The following is a 26718-nucleotide window of genomic DNA, read 5'->3' as shown; positions in this document are numbered from 1 at the left end:
TAGAAATATTCTTTTAAATTAATTTTTCTTCGTTTTTTATTGTCATGAAAAAATTATATCATTACAGTTTTTCTATAAGAATCCAAATTTTGGGTTGCTATTTGTATGTTGGATGAACTTTTTCAACATTTTTAAATCCTGACACATATAGTATTTTTTAATATAATTGTTAAACTCCTGAAGTTGACCTGAAAAACAAAACTTAATATCATTCCCAAAAGATTCTATCTATGCTTTTTGTCAACCTGGATACACTGACACTCTTTTTATTTATTTAAATTGCAAGAGCAGAAGTAGTAATAGTAGTAGCCCCAAAAGTTTCAACCTAATACCCCCAGTTGTTCTCTATATATTGCCGAGGTGTCTTATTGGCAACCAAAAATACAATGCCTTTTGATTTAGTTTAAATCAGCATTTACTTTTAAAATACAATGGGCAAGTTGCATAACTGTGGGGGTTGACATGCCTAATATCCCTAAAGACATAGTTACTGGACCGTTCTGCTATGCTGAACAAAATGGCTGTCTCGAAATTCTGACTGGATGTGTTGGGGAGATGGTGAACAAGGGAGGGGGGTTTGTTGTCTTCCAATCACTTTCAACTATTAAAAAGGGCACTAGCCCTTTCAATTTCCAATCGAATCAGGCCTTTATGAAGTTTGAAGACAACTCCTTAGATTCGAAGTACCCATATCTAAAAAAAATAATAATAATAAAAAATAAATAAATGATACATTGTGTCCACGTCGGTATTTATAACTTGTAACACTTGCCCTAAGGGCTTTTTTAGGGGGGGGGGGGGGCTATCCTCAAAGACATACTTTCCGGACCTTACAATTACGTTGAACAAAATGACTATCTCAAATTTTGATCGGATATGTTTGGGGATATGATGGGCGCGGGAGGGGGTTATTTGTCCTCCTGTCAGTTTTAACTCTTAAAACGGGCACTAGATCTTTCAATTTCCAATCGTATGAGGTCTTTTTGACGTTTCTACGACAACAAATAGTCATCTCAAAATTTGTCTCAGATGTATTTCGGGAATATATAAGGTCTGGGGGGGGGGTTATCCACCCTCCCATCACCCTGAATCTAAAAAATGGGACTAAAACTTGTGATTAAAAATCCATTGAGTCCCCCATCGAAGTTTGTGATCACCCTTTCTATATAAACCTTATATGCCCCCATTGTATAACTGACAACCCTTCCCTGAAGGCTGTAGGGGGTAGTCATCCATAAATACATTATTTTCGGACCTTTCAATTACGTTGAACAAAATGGCTATCTTAAAATTTTGATAGTATATATTAGGGGAAATTGTGGGCGTGGAAGGAGGATTAGTTGCTCTCCAATCACTTTCGAGTACTAAAAAGGTCACTATCTCTTTAAATTTCTAATCGAATGAGCTCTTTTTCGAAGTTTCTACGACAACTAATGGCTATCTAAAAATTTCTATCAGATGCATCTGGGGAAAATACGAAGTGTGGGGGAGGGGTATCAACCCTGCCATCACTCTGAATCTTAAAAAAGGTACTAGAACTTCTGATTAGTTATCCAATTAGGCATATCAGAAGTTTATACGATTACTCTTTCTGTATATACATTATATACCCCAGGGCATAACTTACAGCCCTTGTCATGAGAGCTCTGAGGGGTTGCCATCCTCAAAGACATAATTTCTGGACCTGTCAATTACGTTGAGCAAAATGCTTATCTGAAAATTTGGATTGGATTTTTTTAAGGAAACGGTGGGCGTGGGAGGAGGATTAGCTGCCCTCACACTTTACTATTAAAAAGGGAACTAGCTCTTCCGATTTTCAATTGAATGAGCTCTTTTCGAAGTTTCTACGGCAACAAATGGTCATCTCAAAATTTCTATCAGGTGCATTTCGAGAAAATAAGAAGTGTGGGGGGATATCCACTCTCCGATCACTATTAATCGTAAAAAGGGCACTAGAACTTCTGATTACTAATTCAATGAGCCCCCTCCGTAGTTTATATGATCACCCTTTCTATATCACTTTCGATTATTAAAAAAGAAAAGGACACCCTTTCAATTTCCAATCGAATGAGCTCTTCGTAGTTTCTACGACAACAAATGGCAATCTAAAAATTTGTATCAGGTGCATTTCAGGAAAATACGAAGTGTGGGGGGGATATCTATCTTCTGATCACTTTTAACCGTAAAAAAAGCACTAGAACTTCTGATTACTATTTCAATGAGTCCCTTCCGTAATTTGTACAATTACCCTTTCTGTATTAAACTTTTGACAATTAAAAAGGGCACTATCCCTTTCAATTTCCAATCGAATGAGTTTTTCGAAGTTTTTACGACAACAAATGTCCATCTCAAAATTTATATCAGATACATTTGGATAATGCGAGGGGTGGGGGAGGTTTCCACCCTCCGATCACTCTAAATCTCAAAAAGGGCACATTAGCAATCCAATGATTTCCTTTCGAAGTCTATACGATCACCCTTTCTATATACTTTCTATAGAAACTTACTGACAGGTTAAAAACTAAACTCAAATGAGCCCTCCCGCTCTCCTATGCGCAGATTTATATCCTTCATTCAGTTTCAAACGAAATCTTCAAGTAAGGTACAAAGATCTGAAATTAGGTTGCACGTGTACCTTCAGACAAGCCTTGTTACTCCGATTCAGAAAAAAAATAATGGTAATATTCCAGTTTTACATATACGGAAATTTTTTAACCATTTAGCCAAGGGGCTGCCCACTCTCCGCTAGCTAGTGCACATCTTGGAGTGTTACATATTACACCACGAGAGGTACATTTCTGCCAAGCCACCTTTTTTATCTGACCTGATAGACCATGCCATTTGTGGTGAAAGTTAAATGGTTTACACGAATATTAAAAATGGGCTTCTACTTGCGTGGAGCAGTATATCGCTGGCATTGTGAGATACCATATGAGCGTTGTTGAAGCTTGTGAATTAATTTATTTGAGTATTTTTATTTCTAACCCTAATTTTGCTCTTTTTGTGTCAAATTTTTGGGAAAAGTAGCGCAACTCCTATTGTTAGGGAATAATTTTTAAAAATAAAAATTTCTCTTTCACAAGTAAAGAGTGAATTTTAAATTCAAATCAATCAAAAATTATTGCTTCGCAGATTGTGCAAAATATATCTACAGAGCTAGCTCATAGAAAGTGACTTGTCATATTGGTATTTTACTGAAAACATAAAAACATATCTCTAAAAACAGGATGTTCTCTTAGAAGCTGTATATTCCATAAGTTGCCTGCAAACAATAAACATACTATGAAGTCTTATAACTAATGAAATTACATAATTAAATCAATTTAAAAAATGTTCTACATGCTTTTGGGTAGATGAAAACTAGCGAGAGTCTTTATGCGATAAAAGAAGAGAGTTTTTAAGTTTCCCTACAGCTATTAGTCTATGATTAACGCCTGACTATTGATAATAAAGGGGTTTGGCGGCACACATCTGCTGCGGTTTATAAGGTGCACGTGCACCTTCAGACATGCGTTGTTACTAACGATTCAGAAAAAAATAGTAGTAATATTCCAGTTTTACATATACGGAAAATTATTAACCATTTGGCCAAAGGGCTTCCCACTCTCCACTAGCTAGTATACATCTTGAAGTATCACTTGATACACCACGAGCAGTACATATCTGCCACACCACTTTTTTTGTCAGGCGTGATAGACCATGCCATATGTGGTGAAAGTTAAATGGTTTACACAAATATTGAAAATGGTCTTCTGCTTGTTTGGAGCAGTATATCGCTGAGATTGTGAGATACCATATGACTGTTGTTGACGCTTTTGAATGAATTTGTCTTAGGATTTTTTTAAACCCTAATTTTGCTCTTTTTGTGCCAAAATTTTCGGAAAAGTGGCGCAACCCCTGTTGTTAAGGAATAACTTGAAAAAATAAAAATTTCTCTTTCACAAGTAAAGAATGAATTTTAGATTCAAGGCAGTCAAGAATTATTGCTTCGCAGATTGTGCAAATTATATCTACATAGCTAGTTCGTATAAACTGACTCGTCCTATTGGTATTTTACTGAAAACACAAAAACGTATACCCCAAAACAGGATTTTCTCTTAGAAGCTGTACATTCCATAAGTTGCCTGCAAAAAATAAAAGACTATCCTATAAGGCTTTCAAAAACCTTTCCCATGCCATGTTTTTGATGTTTTTTTTTATATTTGTAAAAAAACTCAAGCAAGCACAGTTTTCAATAAATCTCTCGTAAATATTGAAGAATATAACGAGTCAGTTTAAGCTAGTTTGGTATATACGTCTTGGATAATACGTGAGGGAATAAATTATATTATAATAATTTTAGTATAACAATTTTAATAATTTTTATATTTGTTTTAAGTTTCAACTTCGCTCTTTACTTCTTCTGTAAGAAAAGCTTTTCTTTCAGAATACCCCAAAATCTGGTTTGAAAACAAACTTTTACTTATTAAGTTAAGGCTATATCACATTTATCATTCTTGAATGACCTTTAAATGAGAACTTTTTCTACCTATACAGTTTGTTTTTTTCAAAACACATTTAAAACACTCGGTTACTATGGGTTGTGTTTGCTGCAACCATTAAATATAAATTAAACAAACGCTGGACCCGTGAGAATGGATGCTAAAAATAAGTGAAATTATTTCAGATGAGGGCCCTTCCAAATTACTATGACCTGTAGACGGATATCATCCTTCTGCTCTTAAAAAAAAATCGTGCAATAAGAAGAAAACCGTAGAAGAACTGGAGTATTATGTAAGAAAGAGATTGAAAAGATCAAGCTGACATGACATGACATGATATGATATAAGTACAACAAGAATTTTTATCAATATCTAACCGCTATGTGATGGTGCCCCTTTTTTAATTAGACTTACCCATTCAGGTAATTTTTAACCGTAAAAAATGAATAATTGTAAGAATTAAAATGTTCTTAATTTGATTTAACATGAACAAGGAATCACTATTTACAAATTATATACTTAATTACTGAGGTTGCTCTTAAGTAATATTTGAAGAGGCTGTGTAAACAGAGACGTTATGTCGTGCACTCATGCGATGATTTGCTATATCTTCCAGAAAAGCTTCAAAAATAGCTTAATCGTATGGGAAATATAAGAAACTATCGAAAAATCGTAGGAATTATCGATATTGGAAGGGATATGACGTTGCAATCGTGAAAGCCCCCTTTCCTTATGTGAACGTGCTTGTTGATTATCCATTCACACTTTGTATGACATATTACGATAGTAGGCTCTATTTCAAGTAGACACGAATAAAGGAGGGGGTGTCTCGGAGTCGTCTCCTCCAGATTTTTGAATTTTCTAAGGGTTCTAAGCATCTTTTATTGAAATTATCGAACATGTGTTCTTTTATTATTGGCAGCCTCTGTTCCACGTTCCTGATATCAAGCAATGAGTTATATATACATGTTTAATTGAAAATTTGGATCTCTGTTCACACATGCTGTTGCAAGGTGAGGATATGTTATGCATTACAATTGCGCTACTTAAAAAACACCAAAAAACGTAGAAGTTACGTTACGTTGCATAAAAATTTGTCTCCATTTGGTTTATCCAATGACACAGATTAACCCGTTTATCCTAGAAGGTTTTATCTGAAGTATAATATTCACATGTCTGTTTTGTTGTTGTTGGTGGTGATTCTTTTTTCAATTTTAATTTTTTCTTTCAGAACGGGGCGCTGGGTTTCATGCTACTCAGCTTATGAAAGAAAGCTCCCGTTTCTTGGGAATAAGTCATAAAAACGTGGCATCTCCAATAGGAATATCGTTCGGAGATCTTCCATATATTATCTATTCTGGAAAAGGACTAGTCAATATGAAGAAGTGAGTCCTCTTTTTTTGAATTCATTTTGTTTTGTTTATTAATTCATTATTTTATTAAAAGCTATTTTGCTCAAACACTTCAGTGCAGAAGCGCAACCAGAGATAGGCTTCCACCCCAATTCCTCCCCCCTAAAGGTCAAGTTTTTTCGACTTTTCCTATAACATCCTGTATTTCTTCATGATATGCCTGTCTTATTTTTCCTTTAAAAGCTAAAAATTCTTCCCCCCTAGTCTTTGCCTTTCCTTCAAAATAACCTTCACCGCATGCATACACCTCCTGGAGGTGATTGAGGTGAACGCAATTGAAATACGTAGCAAAAGAAAAGGGGAAGAGAAAAATGTATCAAAAAGGAGGCAAAAAAATGTTGTTAAAAAAAAATAGAAAATAAGGTCAATTGGTTAAAATAATTAAAATGAAATTGTCATAATAACAGCCGTATTAAAATTTGTTAACGGACAACTTGTAATGCAACTTACTCGTCACAAGTAAAAATTTTCTTATCAGTGTATCCAATGTTATTTTCACAAAATTTCTCTTTATTAGTTCAGTTTTATTTAGTTGATTAAATTTATCTTGAATTAATGTACTTTCTTTACAGATGAATATTCCTTTTATTTGGATTTTACAATCCCGTTGTTTTATCTGCCTAGTCTCAAAATATATAATAACATTTATTTGATATGGTCTTTTCTTTTAATTTTTTTTATATTATCCTTCTTATTTTTTAAGCTGTACTATCGCTACCACTATTGTCAATTTTATTGTTACTATTGTTTTACCATTGAATCACAGAGAAACAGAGAGTTTACTTGTAAATAAGGTTGTGACTAAAAACCTTCGTTAGTTTTACAGAATTAAAATCAAACAGTTGGTGGTAACGAACTGTAGTAAGGAGCGACCCGGCTCAATATCAACCGAAACTCTAAAAAATGGAATTTTTATAGCAATAGTTACATCAAAAGGATTGCATTTCAATGCTGATTTTGAATATATAAGTTTCATTAAGTTTACACTTACCCATCGAAAGTTACGAGAAAATTTGCCTTATTTTAGAAAATAAGGGAAAACACCCCTTAAAAGTCATAGAATCTTAACGACAATCACACCATAAGATTCAGCGTATCAGAGAACTCTACAGTAGAAGTTTCAAACTCTTATCTACAAAAATGTGGAATTTTGCGTTTTTGCCATAAAACGGATCACGGATGCGTGTTACTATTTTAAAAAGTGGAATTGAGAGAAAGAGTCAAACTTTAGCGTAAAGAGCGGGGCGTTGAGGAGGAAACAGCCCCTTTCATATACGGAGTAATTTCTGTTCTTTTTAAGTTTTGATATCGCTCCTTACTTTCAGTTAAAAAAAACTTGTTTTTTTAATTTAATTTCATAAAAGAGCCAATCAATTTTGTTCTATTTTTAGTGGCTAAAAACTTGACTACCGTTATTATTTCGCTACCCTTACTGACATACAGTTAAGGAATAATATGATTGTCTAACAAAAATACGCAATAAAAATAAACAATTGGAATTAAGATACAGTTTTGACAGGGAAGTAAAAGACATTAATCTTTGTTAATCACTTTGATTGATTGTTCAAGTATTTTATTTAACTTACATTGTTTGTTTTAATCACCATGGGTTCCTCGGACATTGTGCCTTCAACAGGCAAGGCCGTATTCAGTGGGGGGTTGGGGGCTTGAACCTCTTCTCTTCCCTGAAATGTTTGTTGTAAAAACATAATAAAAATGAAACAACAAATTTTGATGCGTTTTTTTAAGTTTCTTTTGTGGAATCCCCCCCAAAAAATCATGGATACGACCCTGGGCCATGGCGTGTTGTGTTTCTGATGTTGTGTCTCTTTATGAAAAAAATAGCCTATTTAAATCAACCGATAAAGAAACTGTGCCTTCCTATACTTTTTCTTAAAATATACTCTGAAATATTAACCGACTCAAACGATCCGAGGTCACTAACACAACCTTTAAAGATGCCCTTTACGCAAGATTGGTTGAAAGAGAAGCCCTTGACCCGGTCGTCGTGGCTAAGGGAGGTGCCGTAGGAAAAACTTTTAAGGCGATGGCGCTAAGTCATTTGTTGGTAAATGTGAAGATTTTAGTGGAGAGGGGACAAGACAAGATCTTTTATTGACCAAACTACATAATTAATAATTTTCTAAACTGGACGACGGGGAGCAGGGCTCGATGTGTCGGCCATAAAACAGAGGTAGAAAGAATGCCGAAATAACAAAAAAAAAAGAAAAAAAACATATAAGGTAGGAGATAACAGGGAAGGCCGGCCCAGCGCGAGAACACCACAACAAAATTCATACTAAAATCTATTATTCATCAATCCCAACATCCAGACAAAGAACTATTTTTGAAATATGTTTTTTCAAAGAAATCGGCTCTTGAAACTTGGGGACATATCTACCAAATTAAGTTTATTTACAACATGAGAAATCTGGTATCTGATTGAGAATCTAGCTCTTTCTGATTTGATTGGGGGGATTTGATAATTCTTGGAGTGGACGTGATGGGTAGGAGAAATGGGAGTCTCAATTATTCCCAAATCGTGGAAATAATTTGTTGACGATTGAATATCATAATACAACATTGCTCTAAGCACTTTGTTTGAGATTAAGTATATTGAGAAAATTATATAAAGCTTGGGTTTCTGACAGATTTTTGAGCCTCACAGGGCGATGAGTAAAAGTACCCAGAATTCTATTTGCCTTATTTTTTAATTATCTGAAGAGGTTGCAGATAGACGATAATTGTGTTGAGATATATTACAGGGCAATAATTAAGACGTGATTCAAATAGATTAAGGTATAAAATTTTAAGGATGGAAAAAGGAAACACCTGTTTCAATCTATGAAGCCAACCTGAGTTTTAGGTAAGTTTCAATATCAAATAATCAGAATTTTTTCGGAAAGATAAAAGCTCATCAAAAATAATCTCTAGGTAACGAAATGATTTTACTCTTTTTATCTTACTATGATTTACAATTAACTAATCGATGGTAATTTTATTTACCGCCCTCTGTGACCAAGTTTAATTGTACCCCGTGAACCACGAACCCTAAAAGCAGCCCTCCCTTCAGGTTTAAGCACTTTTGGGCTCTAGCTACAATACCAAACTAAGCAACTCGCAACCTCTCAGCTTCCCGCACACACAACTGCTGATCTGCACAGCCAATCAAAATGATGGACATTTCACGTGGGCTCTTTTGGTGCAAGCAGTTGTATTTTAGCAGTTTCTGAAATTCATATATATATATATATATATATATATATATATATATATATATATATATATATATATATATATATATATATATATATATATATATATATATATATATATATATATATATATATATATATATATATATATATATATATATATATATATATATATATATATATATATAATATATATATATATTACTGCATATCTTATGTGTGTCTATGCAAACTACGATGGCTGGTATTTACCCCTCCAGATAACACCCCCCGGAAAATATCCCTGTGCAAATCCCCCTCGGAAAATATCTCCGCGGAAAATAGCCCCCCTCGGAAAATACTCCCAGTAAAATACCACCCCCTGCCGGTGGAAAATACCTCCGGAAAATACCCCCCTGCGGAAAATCTTCCTTCGGAAATTACTCCCCTGGAAAATACTCTCCAGTGTCTGGTTTTTCTCCAATCGCTTTCGATTTATCAAAAAAGGAATTTAACTCTCTATTTCTGATCTAATAAGCATCCTACTAAGTTTCTGCGATCATGCGGTGGAGGTGTGGATGAGGAACGGGCAGTTCCCCTCCTATACGGAATAAGTTCTGCTCATTCTGGGGTTTAATGTTACTCTCTCCTTTCATAATAACAGTGTAGACCAGAAATGTTCCAGAAATCATAAGAAAGTATAGGATATATCAATTTCACATTTTTGTTGCGTTTTTTTAAGTTTCTTTTGTACCCCCCTCCTCAACAAAAATCCTGGTTACGGTACTGGAGATCGATTAAATCGATCCCCAAATTTTTGAGATTAACAAATTACGAACGGGCAGTTTCCCTCCTATACGGAATAAGTTCTGCTCATTTTGGGGTTTAATGTTACTCTCTCCTTTCATAAAAACAGCGGACACCAGAAGTGTTCCAGAAATCATAAGAAAGTATAGGATATATCAATTTCACATTTTTGTTGCATTTTTTAAAGTTTCTTTTGTACCCCGTTCCTCAACAAAAATCCTGGTTACGGTCCTGGGGATCGATTAAATCAATTTCTTACTCCGCCCTCCCCTTGTCTCTCCCTTACGACTAATTCTGTATTTATCTGATGGATAATGAGAGCCGAGAAGTTTTGGAATTAAAATGCACATTTTGAGGTATCTCCCTCCCTCCCAACCCACAGAACAGTCAGAGAACCCCGTTGTAAAAATTCAAGCATCTTTTTTAATGTGTCCATTGCTTAAAGATAGTACTTGTTATTGGGAAATATAGGGACATCTTTGGCAGGGGGGTTGGTCTTGGGGAATTTTTAGTGGGGAGTAAATTTTTGGAGTAATACCCTTACAGGGAGGATGTATTTTCCGTTTTTTGTAATGACACCACTGACTTTAATCTTCAGATTTGGAAATGATACAACACTACCTTAAGCGTAGAAATTGGAAGCGGTATGTGAAACATGTATTCACATACCGCTGTATATTTGTAATATACATGTATATTTGAAACGCTGTATCTAATATATATTTCTGCAATTTTTAGAATTTCGTGAAACTAGCAACTCTGTCCAAGAAGATACCGTACTAAAAATTAAGATAGACCCCCCACCCTTTTTAATGGATTTGATGTATTATACATGATTATATTTCGGCATAAGAAATTTCTTAAACCACATTGGCCTGCCATAGCTTAAAGAAAGAAAACGATCAAAAATGGGGTCTTTTAAAGGCCAAATGAAAATACGGAAGAAAACACAGAAAGCGAATATTTCGGGAGAACAACTGCCTCTTTTCTTCAGCGCCAACAAAATAATCTGATCAGGAAAAAACAAAAACCAAAAACAAGCGCAGAAAGTACAACAAAACCAATGAAAAAAAATGCCAAAAAATTAAATAAAATTCAATAACAGTTCAAAAATTAGAAGAATTAAAATCAAATACCTAGCAAACAATAAAGTGAGCTATTCGCCAATATCCGCGATTTGCTCAAAATCCAAACAAATATGAATTGCCATGGACGGATACTAACGAACAGTTGTTGAAAAAAATATAAATAAAGACGCATCCATTATCTTTCTTCTATTAAAAAAAAAAAAAATACGATTTGAAACGTTTTTGCAGATAGAAGCTTGAAAACAATAATCCACATAAAGTGGATCATTAAAACAGAGCTGTGACAATTGTAAAATCAATGCTGACGGGAAGACGTACGATGAAACTTTCACTCGACAAGGAGTAAAAATATTTCACTATCTGAATAATAAGTGCCAAGAAACTTAGGAAATTTTGGACTGGGGGGCGCAATAGAGCCCCTCCTCTTTCATTCATGAATGGGGAGGGGGTAATAAAAATACTTAATTATTTCTTTCTGTTTATATAGCTCCTAGATTTAAATCTAGTGGCTTTGTTCTCTCCCGTATCTGAACTGATATGATAGACCTGGAACCAAAGATAGGCAAACTTAGATATACAAGGTCACGTATATGTCAGAATTCTTTTTACTGAAGTCTGCTACTGATTTCTTTATGGTCTTTTTATATGGTTTTAAATACAGATCTTTACTTAAGCATGGATATTAGGAGATAGCCATTACAAAGACAATTAAGAGGGAAGAACGAAAAATTAGAACTGTCTAATGGGCTGGCTGATAATCACCTCAGGAAGGCCGCTAAACAGAAAAACTAGAACATAGACACAAACATCTTTCTACTTTTACTGTACGTTAACCTTTACCTCATCATATATTACCGCTACTAGTCTGTTCTTTTTTTTTTACGTATATCTACAGCTGACAGTGTACTGTGACGCTTTCCTTGAAGAGGAAATCTAATTCAAATTCTAGAAACTATTTGTTACTTTTAAACTTCTCTAAATGTTTAAAAACGAACTTTTTTTCAGGTTTTTACAAGAATGTGGCCAACCATTGGACGCTCTTACTGTTTGTGAAATAGGCCTACAAATATCATCTGGTCTCGAATACTTACATAGAAAGAATATGGTACACAGAGATATTGCAGCAAGAAATTGCATGTGAGTTTTTTTTTATCTATATCTATCTATTCACGTAGTTATTTACGTTTTATTCACGTGTTGCACTTTTGACACCTTCTAGTAGTTTTTATTCCTATTTTCCCATGATGAATCGCGAAGACCCGACCATATAAGTCTTTATTAGTACAGATCGTAAAAACAAATTTACAACTCGGAGCCAACGGAGAGCAAAGCTCGATGTGTCCGAGTGATCCATTAGTATTTGGACAGGTACCACAAACAACTTCAGAAAATAAAAAAAAAAAAACAAATTGACAAAACAAGCAGCAAAAGCCAAACGAAAAAACCGTAAAAGAAAATAAAGAAGGTAAAAAGAAGAAAGAGAAGAGATGTACAGGTTAAAATTCCAAAGTATTTTGTAAACATAAGATAAATTTGTTTTACGCTCTTCCTAGTCTTTATTTCAAATATATCAAACAGTTTGTAGTAACAAACTTTGAGTAAGGGGCAACTCGGCTTAATAGTAACCGAAATTAAAAAAAGAAATTTTGAAACCAATATTAGCTTTTTACGCTGATTCTAAATATGTAAAATTCATTAAGTTGTGTGTTGCCTATCAAAAGCTAAGAGCACAAGAAAAATTCCCTGATTTTTGAAAAAGGGGAGAAACACCTCTCAAAAATTTGTCTCTTTCTCTTTGCCGAGTCAATTTTGCATGTGGAAATATTCCAGTGGTACTGTCCGGGGAAAATTTTCAGTGAGTTTTTCCTTAGGGGGGCATATCCGCGGGGAAATTCTCCATGGAGAATTTTCTGCGGGAGTAAATTCATACTGGGGACAGAGGATTTCTGTAAAAAGAATTCCATGGAAGGGGGGATTGCCGGCATAATTTGAAAAACGATTGGGAATTAAAGTCTTATTCAAATGAAAGTATGCTAAGGAGTATTTTTCTGGCGGAATCGTACGCAAGAAATTTTGTGGGAGACTTTTCAGCGGGGATAGAATTACCGAGCCGGGAATTTCCTGGGGAGTGGGGTGTTTTAAATAGAATGAATTTCCCGCGGAGGAGTTTTCTGTAAGCGGAGGGAATTTTTCATGGAAAGGAGCCAGATTTGCCGGCATAATTTGAAAAACGATCGGAAACTTAATTTTCAACTGAAACTTGCTTTTCAACTGAAAATAAGGAGCAGCATTAAAACTAAAAAAGAACAGAAATCATTCCGTATTTGGTTAGGGGTGCCCCTTCCTCAATATTCCGCTCTTTACACTAAGAATTGACTCTTTGTCCCAATTCTTTAAGAACCACTCCTGAAACACAAGGGCCGCTTAATTATAATAAGAAGCTTTTTTAAAAGCAATAAAAACTTCAGAGCGAAGAGTGATGTATTGAGGAGTGGGGGCACCCCCCCCCCCATATGTAGAATGATTTTTTAGTTTCAATGTTTCTCCTTACATTCAGTTCAAAAAAACTTTTTTTCTTTTTAATTAATTTATTAGGTCGGGTTTTTATGGTTCTCTTTCAGCTTTTTTTTATTGTTGTCTTTATAGTAATTAAATAAAAAAACAGGTTTTTTTTAACTGGAAGTAAGGAGCAACATTAAAACTTAAAACGAACAGAAATCACTCCGTATACGGAGTATACTTTCAGTTAAAAAAAAAAAAAAAAAATTAATTAATGCATGTTTTGATTTTGGCTCTCCGCACAAGAACACTTAGAACAAAATTTGTATACTTTTTTTTTGCTAAATTACTTTCTTAGTTTTGATCGGACTTTTTTGAGAAAAAAGGAGTGGGGGAGGAGGCCTAGTTGCCCTTCAATCTTTTGGTTACTTAAAAAGGCAACTAGAACCTTTAATTTCTTACGAACGTTTTTACTAAAAAAAAATATACGTAACTTCCGAATTAAATTTCGTAACAAACTTCTATATTCGTATATTTTCATTACGTGTATGAGGGGGTTTGCCCCCTCTTTAATACCTTGCTCTTTATACTACAGCTTAAATTTTGTCCCAATTCTTTAAGAATGACCCCTGAATCACAAAGACCGTAGAAAAAATAGTTTAAATTACTAAAAATATTTTAGCGTAAAGAGCAGGTATTTAGGAGGTGATGAACCCCTCATATGCGTAATAATTTCCGTTCGTTTTTTTTAATGCTGCTCCTTACTTTCAGTTGAAAAACTTTTTCATAATTATCTTTTCATTGGTTTTTGTTTTAAATTATATTAGAAAATCCTGCACCCCCTTCATTGAAATTCTCTTCTCCCCTGACTAATCCCTCCATGGAAAGATCCCCCCATGTAATCCCCTCCCCTCAACCTCCTACCTATCCAATAAAAAATTCCCCTGAAAACGTCTGTACACTTCCCAATAACCATTAATATATGTAAACACCGTTGAAAGTTTATAACTTGTAGCCCCTCCCCCGGGGACTGTGAGGGAGTAGTTCGTCCCCAAAGACATAGTTATGAGGTTTTTTGACTATGCTGAACAAAATGGATATCTCAGAATTTTGACCCGTTGACTTTGGGGAAAAAATGAGCGTGGGAGGGCGTCTAGGTGCCCTCCTGTATTTTTTGTCACTTAAAAAGGGCACTAGAACTTTTAATTTAAGTAAGGAGCGACCCGGCTCAATAGTAAACGAAACTCTAAAAAACGGAATTTTGATGCTAAAAGATACATCAAAAGAATCGAATTTTCACGCTGATCTAAATATATAAGTTTCAATTAATTTAGTCTTTGTCATCAAAAGTTACGAGCCTGAGAAAATTTGCCTTATTTTGGAAAATAGGGGGAAACATCCCCTAAAAGTCATAGAATCTTAACGAAAATCGCACCATCGCATTCGGCGTGACAGAGAACTCTGTAGCAAAAACTTCAAGCTCCTATCTAAAAAAAATGTGGAATTTCGTATTTTTTGCCAGAAGACAAATCACGGGTGCGTGTAAAGAGCGAGGGATTGCGGAGGGGACAACCCATTTCATATACGGAGTAAAACTTTTTCATAATTATCTTTTCATTGGTTTTTGTTTTAAATAATATTAGAAAATCCTGCGCCCCCTTCATTGAAATTCTCTTCTCCCCTGACTAATCCCTCCATGGAAAGATCCTCCCATGTAATCCCCTCCCCTCAACCTCCTACCTATCCAATAAAAAATTCCCCTGAAAACGTCTGCACACTTCCCAATAACCATTAATATATGTAAACACCGTTGAAAGTTTATAACTTGTAGCCCCTCCCCCGGGGACTGTGAGGGAGTCGTTTGTCCCCATAGACATAGTTATGAGGTTTTTTGACTATGCTGAACAAAATGGATATCTCAGAATTTTGACCAGTTGACTAGTTTTTTTAACTGAAAGTAAGGAGCGACATTAAAACTTAAAACGAACAGAAATTACTCCGTATATGAAATGGGTTGTCCCCTCCGCAATCCCTCGCTCTTTACGCTAAAGTTTTACTCTTTGCCACAATTCTACTTTTTAAAACAATTAAAAGCTTTAGGGTAAAGAGCGAGGGCTTGCGGAGGGGACAACCCATTTCATATACGGAGAAAAACTTTTTCATAATTATCTTTTCATTGGTTTTTGTTTTAAATGATATTAGAAAATCCTGCGCCCCCTTTATTGAAATTCTCTTCTCCCCTGACTAATCCCTCCATGGAAAGATCCTCCCATGTAATCCCCCTCCCCTCAACCTCCTACCTATCCAATAAAAAATTCCCCTGGAAAACGTCTGCACACTTCCCAATAACCATTAATATATGTAAACACCGTTGAAAGTTTATAACTTGTAGCCCCTCCCCCGGGGACTGTGAGGGAGTCGTTTGTCCCCATAGACATAGTTATGAGGTTTTTTGACTATGATGAACAAAATGGATATCTCAGAATTTTGACCAGTTGACTAGTTTTTTTAACTGAAAGTAAGGAGCGACATTAAAACTTAAAACGAACAGAAATTACTCCGTATATGAAATGGGTTGCCCCCTCCGCAATCCCTCGCTATTTACGCTAAAGTTTTACTCTTTGCCACAATTCTACTTTTTTAAAACAATTAAAAGCTTTAGGGTAAAGAGCGAGGGCTTGCGGAGGGGACAACCCATTTCATATACGGAGAAAAACTTTTTCATAATTATCTTTTCATTGGTTTTTGTTTTAAATGATATTAGAAAATCCTGCACCCCCTTCATTGAAATTCTCTTCTCCCCTGACTAATCCCTCCATGGAAAGATCCTCCCATGTAATCCCCTCCCCTCAACCTCCTACCTATCCAATAAAAAATTCCCCTGAAAACGTCTGTACACTTCCCAATAACCATTAATATATGTAAGCACCGTTGAAAGTTTATAACTTGTAACCCCTCCCCTGGGGACTGTGAGGGAGTAGTTTGTCCCCAAAGACATAGTTATGAGGTTTTTTGACTATGCTGAACAAAATGGATATCTCAGAATTTTGACCCGTTGACTTTGGGAAAAAAATGAGTGTGGGAGGGCGTCTAGGTGCCCTCCTGTATTTTTTGTCACTTAAAAAGGGCACTAGAACTTTTAATTTCCGTTAGAATGAGCCCTCTCGCAATATTCTAGGACCACTGGGTCGATACGATCACCTCTGAAAAAAAAAAATTTACACGCACCCGTGATTTGTCTTCTGCGAAAAATACGAGATTCCACATTTTTGTACATAAGAGCTTGAAAATTCTACAGTAGGGTTCTCTGATACGCTGAATACGATGGTGTGATTTTCGGGTGTGTTTCCAGCCTATTTTCTAAAATAAGACAAATTTTCTCAGGCTCTTAACTTTTGATGGGTAAGACTAAACTTGATGAAACCTATATATTTACAATCAGAATTAAAATGCAATTCTTTTTACGTAGCTATTGGTATCAAAATTCCGTTTTTTAGAGTTTTGGTTACTATTGAGCCGGGTCGTTGTGTTACTTCTAGAGGGTGTTTCCCCCTATTTTCTAAAATAAGGCAAATTTTCTCAGGCTCGTAATTTTTGATAAGTAAGACTAAATTCAATGAAGCTTATATATTTTAAATTAGCATAAAAATCCGATTCTTTTGATGTATCTATTAGTATCAAAATTCCATTTTTCAAAGTTTCGTTTACTATTGAGCCGGATCGCTCCTTAGTACAGTTCGTTACCACAAACTGTTTGAGTAGTTGATAAGTAGGCGGTTTCCTTGGCTATCTATCACACTAAAATGTAAAAAAAAAAAATTGGTTAATGGTTTATTCCCTAAGCTTCTTCTTGTATATTTTGATCCAAAATGGATTAATATGAAGTTTGAACAGTCTAAGCTTAGGCAGAGTTTGCCTTAGCCCGATTAAAAATCCGAAGTATACATTCTATTTAATACTGAAATTAATGTTGAAATTAATTAATGCTGAAAATGTTGAATGTTAATTAATGTTGAATTGAAACTAATGTTGGAAATTAATATTGTTGAATATTGAAATCAACGCTTTTTACACTCTGACTATTATTTAAGGCAACTCAATGTGTTTGCAAGACTAATCGTCTGTTTCTTTTTTCGCAGTTCTCCTCCATATTTTCTTCTTAGTTGTTGCAGTAGTTGTTAAGTATTTTTGAGTAAGTAGTCCTTAAATAATCCGTTAAGTATTAATATTCGTTGGTATCTATGACACTAAAGTTTCTAAAAAAAGTTTTCCCTTCAAAGTTTGCTCCTGGGTTTCTTCTCATTTTTCTTGGCACAAAATGATACTGTATGAAATTTGAAAAATTTACGTTAAGTCAGGGTTCGCTTGTACGGAATTAAAGTCACAAGGGGTTGGTTTTGTAGTTATCGAAAAATTCTCCTCCTTGCGACTGCGTAGTACCTCTTAAATTACCAATGACATTAAAAACTAGTTCTAACAGTTTGAAATGATTAAGCAAGAACTTGCGAAACTATATATATATATATATATATATATATATATATATATATATATATATATATATATATATATATATAGATACTTGAAATTAAAAAAAAATTAATAAGGAGGAAAAAGACGAAATTTAGGCTATAAATATGGGGTGCCAAACCGCTTAAACAGGCGTAGCTTTCCTTTGAAACTGTAGATGTCTTTGAGAATCAAAATATTGCTAACGTTTGCATTTTTACGGACGACAAGAGTTGTTAAATATGGCAGCATTGACAAAAATGTCAGACTCCTCTAAAAAATTGATAATTTTGAAACAACCAAGAAAAACTTCTTTAAAAATCACGGTTTCCAGGTGTGAATGGACCTAAAGTGGATCCAGGGGTGATTGTTTTTTATTATTATAATGTCCTAGGCACTTTAAGTGTTACCTTACTGCTGAATAAAAAAAAATGAGGGGGAATTTAATTGAGGATTCAGCTTGAGAAGCAGCTTTTTAGGAGATAAAAATTCGAGGCATATTAGGTGGTGCTACTTTTTAATTATTTTTAAAAATCGGATTTATTGCGAGCAGTTCTCTCATTCCCTTAAAATAGCGTCTTTTTTTCTCTCTAATAAAAAAAGGAAAATAATTTGCAGATCCCATCTTACTATGCATCTTACCAACTGTGCTATTAATTTTGAAAAAAGGCTCTCTTGGACTCTAGTTTTTTAAATTCTAATTTAAAAATAAGATAAAAATATTGAAGTTTGGATTATGTTGCTTTATTTATAATTTGATATTTTAAATTCTACAGCACAAATGTTATAGTCTTAAGTATTATGGTTTAGTATTATAAATCAATAATTGTATTATAAAATTTGATCTTTTTCACGCCTTTTATTTTTGTATCGGCACGTTAGTTGACGGAAGAATATTTTATTCTCCTACAAACGTCAGATGTACAACTTTGAATGGACTCGAGTTACCAAATAGATACGTCGTTTCTAGTTGTTGTTCCAAGAAGTGTATTAGAAAATATCAGAGACAGGGCTTTACCACTACAGAAGTTTAGAAACTGTTTTAAAACCATTAAAAAGACGCTTCTTGGGAAATAATTCTTATGCACGTTCTATTTGGGTTGATTTATCCATGTCAAAAACTTCACACATTTTCAGTGTCGAAAAAACATAAATCCTTTTCACAAAAACTCGTCATTGTATCATTTTGATCCTAACGGAATAGAAATAGGCCCAGGTAGAATATATTTTTCCAAAAAAAAACTTCGCTCTTACTACTTTCTTTTTTACATTAAAAGTTAAACTAAGAAATGAGATTAACTTAACAAAACCTTAAACGTAATATGGATGTTTACATGGCTACCGAATTATGAGTTCAACATGTAGTTTCAACTTTTGCAACTATATTTACGCGCCTTTACCAAAGAGCCATGCCAATAGTAATTGAAACTGGAAACGTTGGGAATGAATTTGGTAAGTACATTATAAAAAAAAAATTCAAACAATCGATAGCCTACACATGAATTTAGGCTAAACCTAAATGTCTAAACATTATCAAATTCGAGTGTGCCAATCAAAAGCTATAAACAGAAGTAAATTTACATGACTCCAAAAGCGCCTAATATCCTCCCAAAGAGAATCTCATCTTGATGTTCGTTCTCAGGGGATCTTTCAGGGGACAGCAACAATAGTACTTAGTTCATATTCTGCTGTTGTCAATTTATCTGCAGTGAGGAAAATTTGCTTCTTATCTCTCTTTCTGTCTCTCTCTCTCTCTCTCTCTCTCTCTCTCTCTCTCTCTCTCTCTCTCTCTCTCTCTCTCTCCTCTCTCTCTCCTCTCTCTCTCTCTCTCTCTCTCTCTCTCTCTCTCTCACTCTCTCTCTTTTTCTCTCCTTTTCTTGTCGTATTGTAGTTTTGAGGCGTGTTTTTTTGTTTACTCCCTCGCTTAGTTGTTTTTTATTCCTATTTTAAGATAGCTATATTGAAGTATTTTGTGATTAGAAAAAAGGGGAGTGGAAATGCACCCTCACCTAACTTCCAAGGAAGTTCATCCAATTTATATTTTTGAAGTTCCACTTGAGTTGAACGTAACATGTATTATTTCTTAGCATTCCCGTCTCAAAGCGAAGCCACATTATTTAATTTTGATCGAAGCAATCTAATAGGAAAACATTTTCTTGGCTTGTCTTTGAAGTATGTTTTTTTATATTTCCGAATCGTGACAAGATTTTCAACATGTTTTGGGGGATACTATCTTAAGCTTCAAGGAAATTAGATTTGACAGAATTCTTCAGTTCATATCCTATTTCCTTAAGGTGGAAATTTCCGAAGTGACAGTCGAGTAAGTGTCACATACTTTATAATAATTTCCCAGGAAACTTATATTTTGATTACTTCATAGATTATATTAACCGAACAAACAGTAGCTGTGTTAATACTCTTGACCCTTAAGAGAAACCCCTCCTCAAAAGAAGCTGTACTTTCACAATCATGGAATCCAAGCTATAGGCAAAGTTTTTTTTTTTTTTTTACTCTGAAGGGTCACCTTTTTTCAGTAATCACGTAACCGTTGTAAGTTTTTTGAGGACTATGTTACAAGTGATGGAACTATTCTGTGCGTGTTGGAACTGTGCGGCAAACGTGGCACTCCACGTTTAAGTCATTATGTAATTCAAATACAACGTAGAGACAATAGGGAAAATTTCAAGACAGTGGAAATTATTTCTGTAGATATTTCGGCCCTATGTCCAAGGGCCGTCTTCAGCACAATACAAGAATAAGAGAGAAACTATATATATATATATATATATATATATATATATATATATATATATATATATATATATATATATATATATATATATATATATATATATATATATATATATATAAAAGAACTTACATCAAATTGTGAGGATTAAAACTGAATAATTAAAAACACTTTTTAAAACTTTTTTTTTAAAAATAGCCCAAGCATCCTTTCTTCAACGAAATTCAACCAGGACTGGCGAAAAGAATGAAATGAGAATATAAGCTCATTCAAACTGAAGAGAATAAAATGATTAGATGCTATTTCTTAAAGCTAATCTTGCTTGTTTAGCGGCCTGTCTCAAAGGCCTTTTCGTAGTTGGTTCAGTACTATTATAAATCGGTTTAGTAAAATATTTTGTTAGATCATTTTTAATTAAATTTGAGTATAAAGAATTTAGTGAGTATTCCCCCATGTCCCTGTTCAAAGAAATATTATTATTTATTTTGAGATTAATTTCGATTGATTCTCGAACCACCTGTTTTATTCCCAAATCATTACTAATGAGTGAAGAGTTTTCAAAAAGTATCATGTGGGACGGATTATTAAATATATGCCAACCTAAAGCAGAATCAAAGGAGTTGTTGGAACTATATGAAATTAAGGCCTTGTCTATGTCATTTTTATGCTGTTGTAACCGTTTGTCTAGATTCTGATGGGTCCTGCCGACATAGTATTTTCCGCAATCACATGGTATTTGATAGACCCCTCTTTGGCGAGTAACTGGGGTCTTATCTTTACCCGAATTTAAGAAATTGATGATTTTAAAATTATTAGTAAAAACTACGTACAGATTATTTTTTGTGCAAATATTTTTTAATTTTGTTGTGATCTTTGGGATATACGGAAGATAGACAATATTTGAGGGCTTATCAGTAGCCTCACATTGTGAAGTATCTTCTTCGATTTTACAAGAATGTCTTTTTATTCTACGATTAATTATTTTATTGACAAAAGGAATGGGGTATCCATTACCAAAAAGAATATCTCTGATAAAGTTTATTTCTGCATTTATATATGAATTGGAGCAAATATTCAGGGCACGATCAATGAGGGAAGTTACAACTTATAAAATAAGAATTCAATGCCCAATTCTCAAGATTCTCGACGTAAATATTTGCCCATGTTACCCATGGGAGCACCTTTATCCGGGCTACTAGCAAATATTTACGTCGAGAATCTTGAGAATTGGGCATTGAATTCTTATTTTTTAAAACACGTCTATTGGGGTCGTTACATGGATGACATAATTTCACTTTGGAATTATGGGGAAGCTGAGCTTCGGGGCTTCTTAGATCATCTTAACACTTATGACCGAAATTTGCAGTTCACCCTAGAAGTTGAAATTGAAAATAAACTTCCGTTTTTAGATGTATTAATTATTCGCAATGCTGATGAACTGGATTTTACTATATATCGAAAGCCAACACAAAACAATAGATATCTTCACTTTAATTCAAATCACCCCCCACAAGTTAAAAGAGCAGTTGTAACTTCCCTCATTGATCGTGCCCTGAATATTTGCTCCAATTCATATATAAATGCAGAAATAAACTTTATCAGAGATATTCTTTTTGGTAATGGATACCCCATTCCTTTTGTCAATAAAATAATTAATCGTAGAATAAAAAGACATTCTTGTAAAATCGAAGAAGATACTTCACAATGTGAGGCTACTGATAAGCCCTCAAATATTGTCTATCTTCCGTATATCCCAAAGATCACAACAAAATTAAAAAATATTTGCACAAAAAATAATCTGTACGTAGTTTTTACTAATAATTTTAAAATCATCAATTTCTTCAATTCGGGTAAAGATAAGACCCCAGTTACTCGCCAAAGAGGGGTCTATCAAATACCATGTGATTGCGGAAAATACTATGTCGGCAGGACCCATCAGAATCTAGACAAACGGTTACAACAGCATAAAAATGACATAGACAAGGCCTTAATTTCAAATAGTTCCAACAACTCCTTTGATTTTGCTTTAGGTTGGCATATATTTAATAATCCGTCCCACATGATACTTTTTGAAAACTCTTCACTCATTAGTAATGATTTGGGAATAAAACAGGTGGTTCGAGAATCAATCGAAATTAATCTCAAAATAAATAATAATATTTCTTTGAACAGGGACTTGGGGGAATACTCACTAAATTCTTTATACTCAAATTTAATTAAAAATGATCTAACAAAATATTTTACTAAACCGATTTATAATAGTACTGAACCAACTACGAAAAGGCCTTTGAGACAGGCTGCTAAACAAGCAAGATTAGCTTTAAGAAATTGAATCTAATCATTTTATTCTTTTCAGTATTTCCGTCTTTCTCATCATCTGAAACCATCGAGTGTTCTTGATGGCTTGGAAAATGATTTTGATTTATTTATTGATAAGTGGTGTAAGAAAGAGAATAAAAATAAAGAGAGTTTTCAAAGTTGGAAGAATTTAATTATTAGTAGAGTAAGAAATAAAATATATTCTAACTTAAAAAATAGTAACACTAAATCATTATTTTATAATGCGAAGATTAAACAAGCAATTGCTAATCTAAAGAATGAATTTGTAATTGTGCCAGTGGATAAAGCTAATAATAATTTTGCCATAATTTGTCAGAAGCTGTATTGTGATATCTTAAAAAGGGAGTTATGCACAACTAATGTTTATGAAAAGGTAAATATAGAGGATGAGAATTTAATTGAAAAGACTGAAGAAATACTTTTTAAAAATTTTAATATTAAAATAAATGACAATGATAAAAAGTTCCCTTTCCTATATTGGACTGTAAAATTTCATAAGAATCCCCCTAAACCACGGTTTATTGCTGGAGCAGCTAAATGTCCAACCCGCATTGCTGCTACTGACCTCTCTTTAATTTTAAAGGAAATTGTAAATAAACTTAAAACCTATTGTTCTGGTATTAAAAAATTTTCGAATTTTAATCCATATTGGAGTGTTATTAATTCACTGCAGGTGATAGATTCTATAACAATGGTTCCAGCTAAAAGAATTGAGTCTTTCGATTTTGCGACAATGTATACTAATTTATCACTTAATTTAGTGTTTGATAATTTAAAAACTGTTATAAAGAAATCTTTCCTCTTATCTAGTAAAAGGTTCTTAAAAATAGACAGTTATAATAAAAAAGCTATATGGACAAACTGCTTTAATACTACAGTTAACTTGAGATGTTACAGCTTGGATATGATTTTTGAGTCATTGGAATTTGTTTTATACAATACTTATATAAGATTTGGGGGTGATTTGTACAAGCAAATTATGGGAATTCCCATGGGGGGGAATGCCAGCCATTTATAGCTGACTTGTTTTTAAGTCAACTAGAATATAAATAATGATGGATAAGAATAATCCAATTAATTTAAAACATGCTTTGTCAAATAATAAAAGATATTTAGATGATATTTTGGTCTTAAATTGTAAGGATTTGATTGATATTTCTAAAAATATATATCCATCAGAGCTTATTCTTGAGCCTAGTCATGGCGCTGGTCATGAAGATCATTTCTTAGATTTAAATATTAATATTTGTGATAATAATAAATTAAGTTTTAAAATGTATAATAAAACGGATGATTTTGATTTTGAAGTGATGATTCCCTGAAAGTAATATACACTCAAATATCACATATTCAGCGTTTTTCTCACAGTTACTTCGTTATGCAAGGATTTGTAGTAATTATATTGATTTTAAAAATAGATGTAAAATCTTAAGCCAAAAATTGATATCAAGAGGTTTTTCTGCAAATAAATTAACTTGGCAATTTAAAAAATTTAGTTTTCATTATAACGAACTTTTAAATAAATATCAAAAGAATTATCTAGAAATACTTAAAGAAATATTTAACTAATTTCGGAGGTTCGAGAAATGTTGTCACAGCGCCGTTTATTTGGATTGTGTTTTTAATTGAGCGGATTTTTTTAAAAATTAGCCACATGGTAAAGATGAATTCTATAATTGTTTAGTTCATTCAGGTTTTTTGCAATGTGTTAATATTTGTGATTTGGTAAAATTTATAATATTTAGTTTACCTATTGTTGCTAAAGGGAGGGATATATTAATAGGATAAGCTTGTTTTGGTTTTACTTGGTTGTTTTACATTTGCTGTTTTTTTTTACATAGGCATGTATTTTGGGGGTGATACCTGACGCGGGGATGCCATGGATATTCTGTGGTAGCCACAACACTGTGCTGGGTAGAGAATTTAGAGTGGCGAAACCCTATATAGGCCAGTGTATTCTCCTAATGAGCCCTTATGTTGGGTGTTGCCTCTGAATTATTTGTCTATATTATTTTTTCTATTGTTCGGTAAATGACGACTTATACTTATTGACGACATGACTGCCTGTCCATGGATTATTCTTTATGGTTGATTGTGTGTGGCTATGCTGTTTGACCTATGTGATTGTATGGATGAGTAGGGTTAAGGCCTCATTCAAGTGCTGGTCTATATTAATCACTAATTTAGGAAAACAGTCTTCCTTTTCTCCTTCTGTCTCTTTTTTTTTTTTTTTTTTTTCTTTTTTTTTTGTGTTTGTGCTGTAGCATTGGTGATTTCTCTTTTCATGATATATAGTTTCTCTCTTATTCTTGTATTGTGCTGAAGACGGCCCTTGGACATAGGGCCGAAATATCTACAGAAATAATTTCCACTGTCTTGAAATTTTCCCTATTGTCTCTACGTTGTATTTGTTTGTTATGGAAAGGCAGTGTGGTCTTCGTCGCTATTATGTAATTCATGAGTCATTATGGAATATTTTATATCAATCAGGGCTATTAGCTTATATTTTAAAACACAAGCAACTTGTATTGCTCAGTTCAATTCATTTTTTCGTGTCTTATTTTGATATTCAGATACTGTGAAGTTTCTTCTTTTTTCTTCTTTTTTTAAATCCGTTTTTCTTTCTTATAGAAGCTACTTCTTTTGGTGTCAAAATCATTTTTATTATTTCTTGGATGTCCTTCTTTTTTCTTTTTCTTTTTTTCTTATACAAATGTTTATCTTTTTAATTGCGTAACATGCGTCAGTTTGAATTTTGGTTGTGGTATTGCAAAAGACATTGCATGATGAGCCGATACTTGGAAGCTACTACTACTAACAACTCAACGCAGCACCAAGCTGCCTAAGGCCAACAAAGCTACGCACGCTTCTCCATCCAATCTATTCAAAGCATCCCTTTTAACACCCTCCCAGGAAGTTCCCACTTCCTTTAAATCTTTCTTTATGACGTCCTCCCACCCAAGGCGAGGACGACCTCCTTTCCATGGTGTCCTAGACGGTTGGCCGAAAAGCATAATCTTCGGCAATCTGTAATCCTTCATCCGCACAACGTGCCCTAGCCATTTCACCTTTCTTTGCTTATTGCCCTGGAAAGAGGGATTGAACTACGTTTTTCGTACAGCCTACTGTTTGAAATAAGGTCAGTCAGCCGGATACCCGGAAAAATCCGTAGGCAATTTCTCTGGAAAACATGTAGCAAATCGTCTTCTGCTTTTCGGAGTGCCCATGCTTCAGAGCCATATTTGACCACTGTCATCACTGTAGCTTCCAATATTCTAATCTTGGTTTGTAGACTTATCTTCCTATTCTTCCAAACTTTTTTCTTAACTGTGAAAACACAGTTAAGAAAACACAGTTTTTTTTTTATTGTTTTTTTTCTTTATGGTAGAAAATGAGGCTGTTTCTGGTTCAATTAACGTTATATCAGTCCAATTTTAAATAGCAGAGCATATTATTCTCGTTTAAAGGTGTTTGTGAAAGAAATATTTTACAAGAACTTTTCATCAAGCTATTCCCTATGTATTTCTATAAACCCCAACATCTCTTATTGTCACACTGCTATGGCGCATATCTTAATAAAGTCATTAAGAATTAGATCCTATATTGACGAAATTATTCTCTATGATTTCTATAAAACCT

At 33.9% G+C, this 26718-nt stretch overlaps 1 protein-coding gene across 1 annotated transcript in view; it reads left to right on the top strand.

Moving 5' to 3' along the window:
• Positions 1–26718, top strand: part of LOC136033311 (tyrosine-protein kinase Dnt-like) — a 174773-nt gene that overhangs the window by 122209 nt on the left and 25846 nt on the right. The window contains exons 7-8 of the mRNA XM_065714085.1: positions 5713–5866; positions 11988–12119. Of these exons, the coding sequence (XP_065570157.1) occupies positions 5713–5866; positions 11988–12119 (286 nt within the window). The remainder of the gene's footprint in view (positions 1–5712; positions 5867–11987; positions 12120–26718) is intronic.

Source organism: Artemia franciscana, chromosome 11, assembly GCF_032884065.1.
Source record: "Artemia franciscana chromosome 11, ASM3288406v1, whole genome shotgun sequence".
NCBI lineage: Eukaryota > Metazoa > Arthropoda > Branchiopoda > Anostraca > Artemiidae > Artemia > Artemia franciscana.
This window is presented reverse-complemented; position numbering and strand designations above follow the sequence as displayed.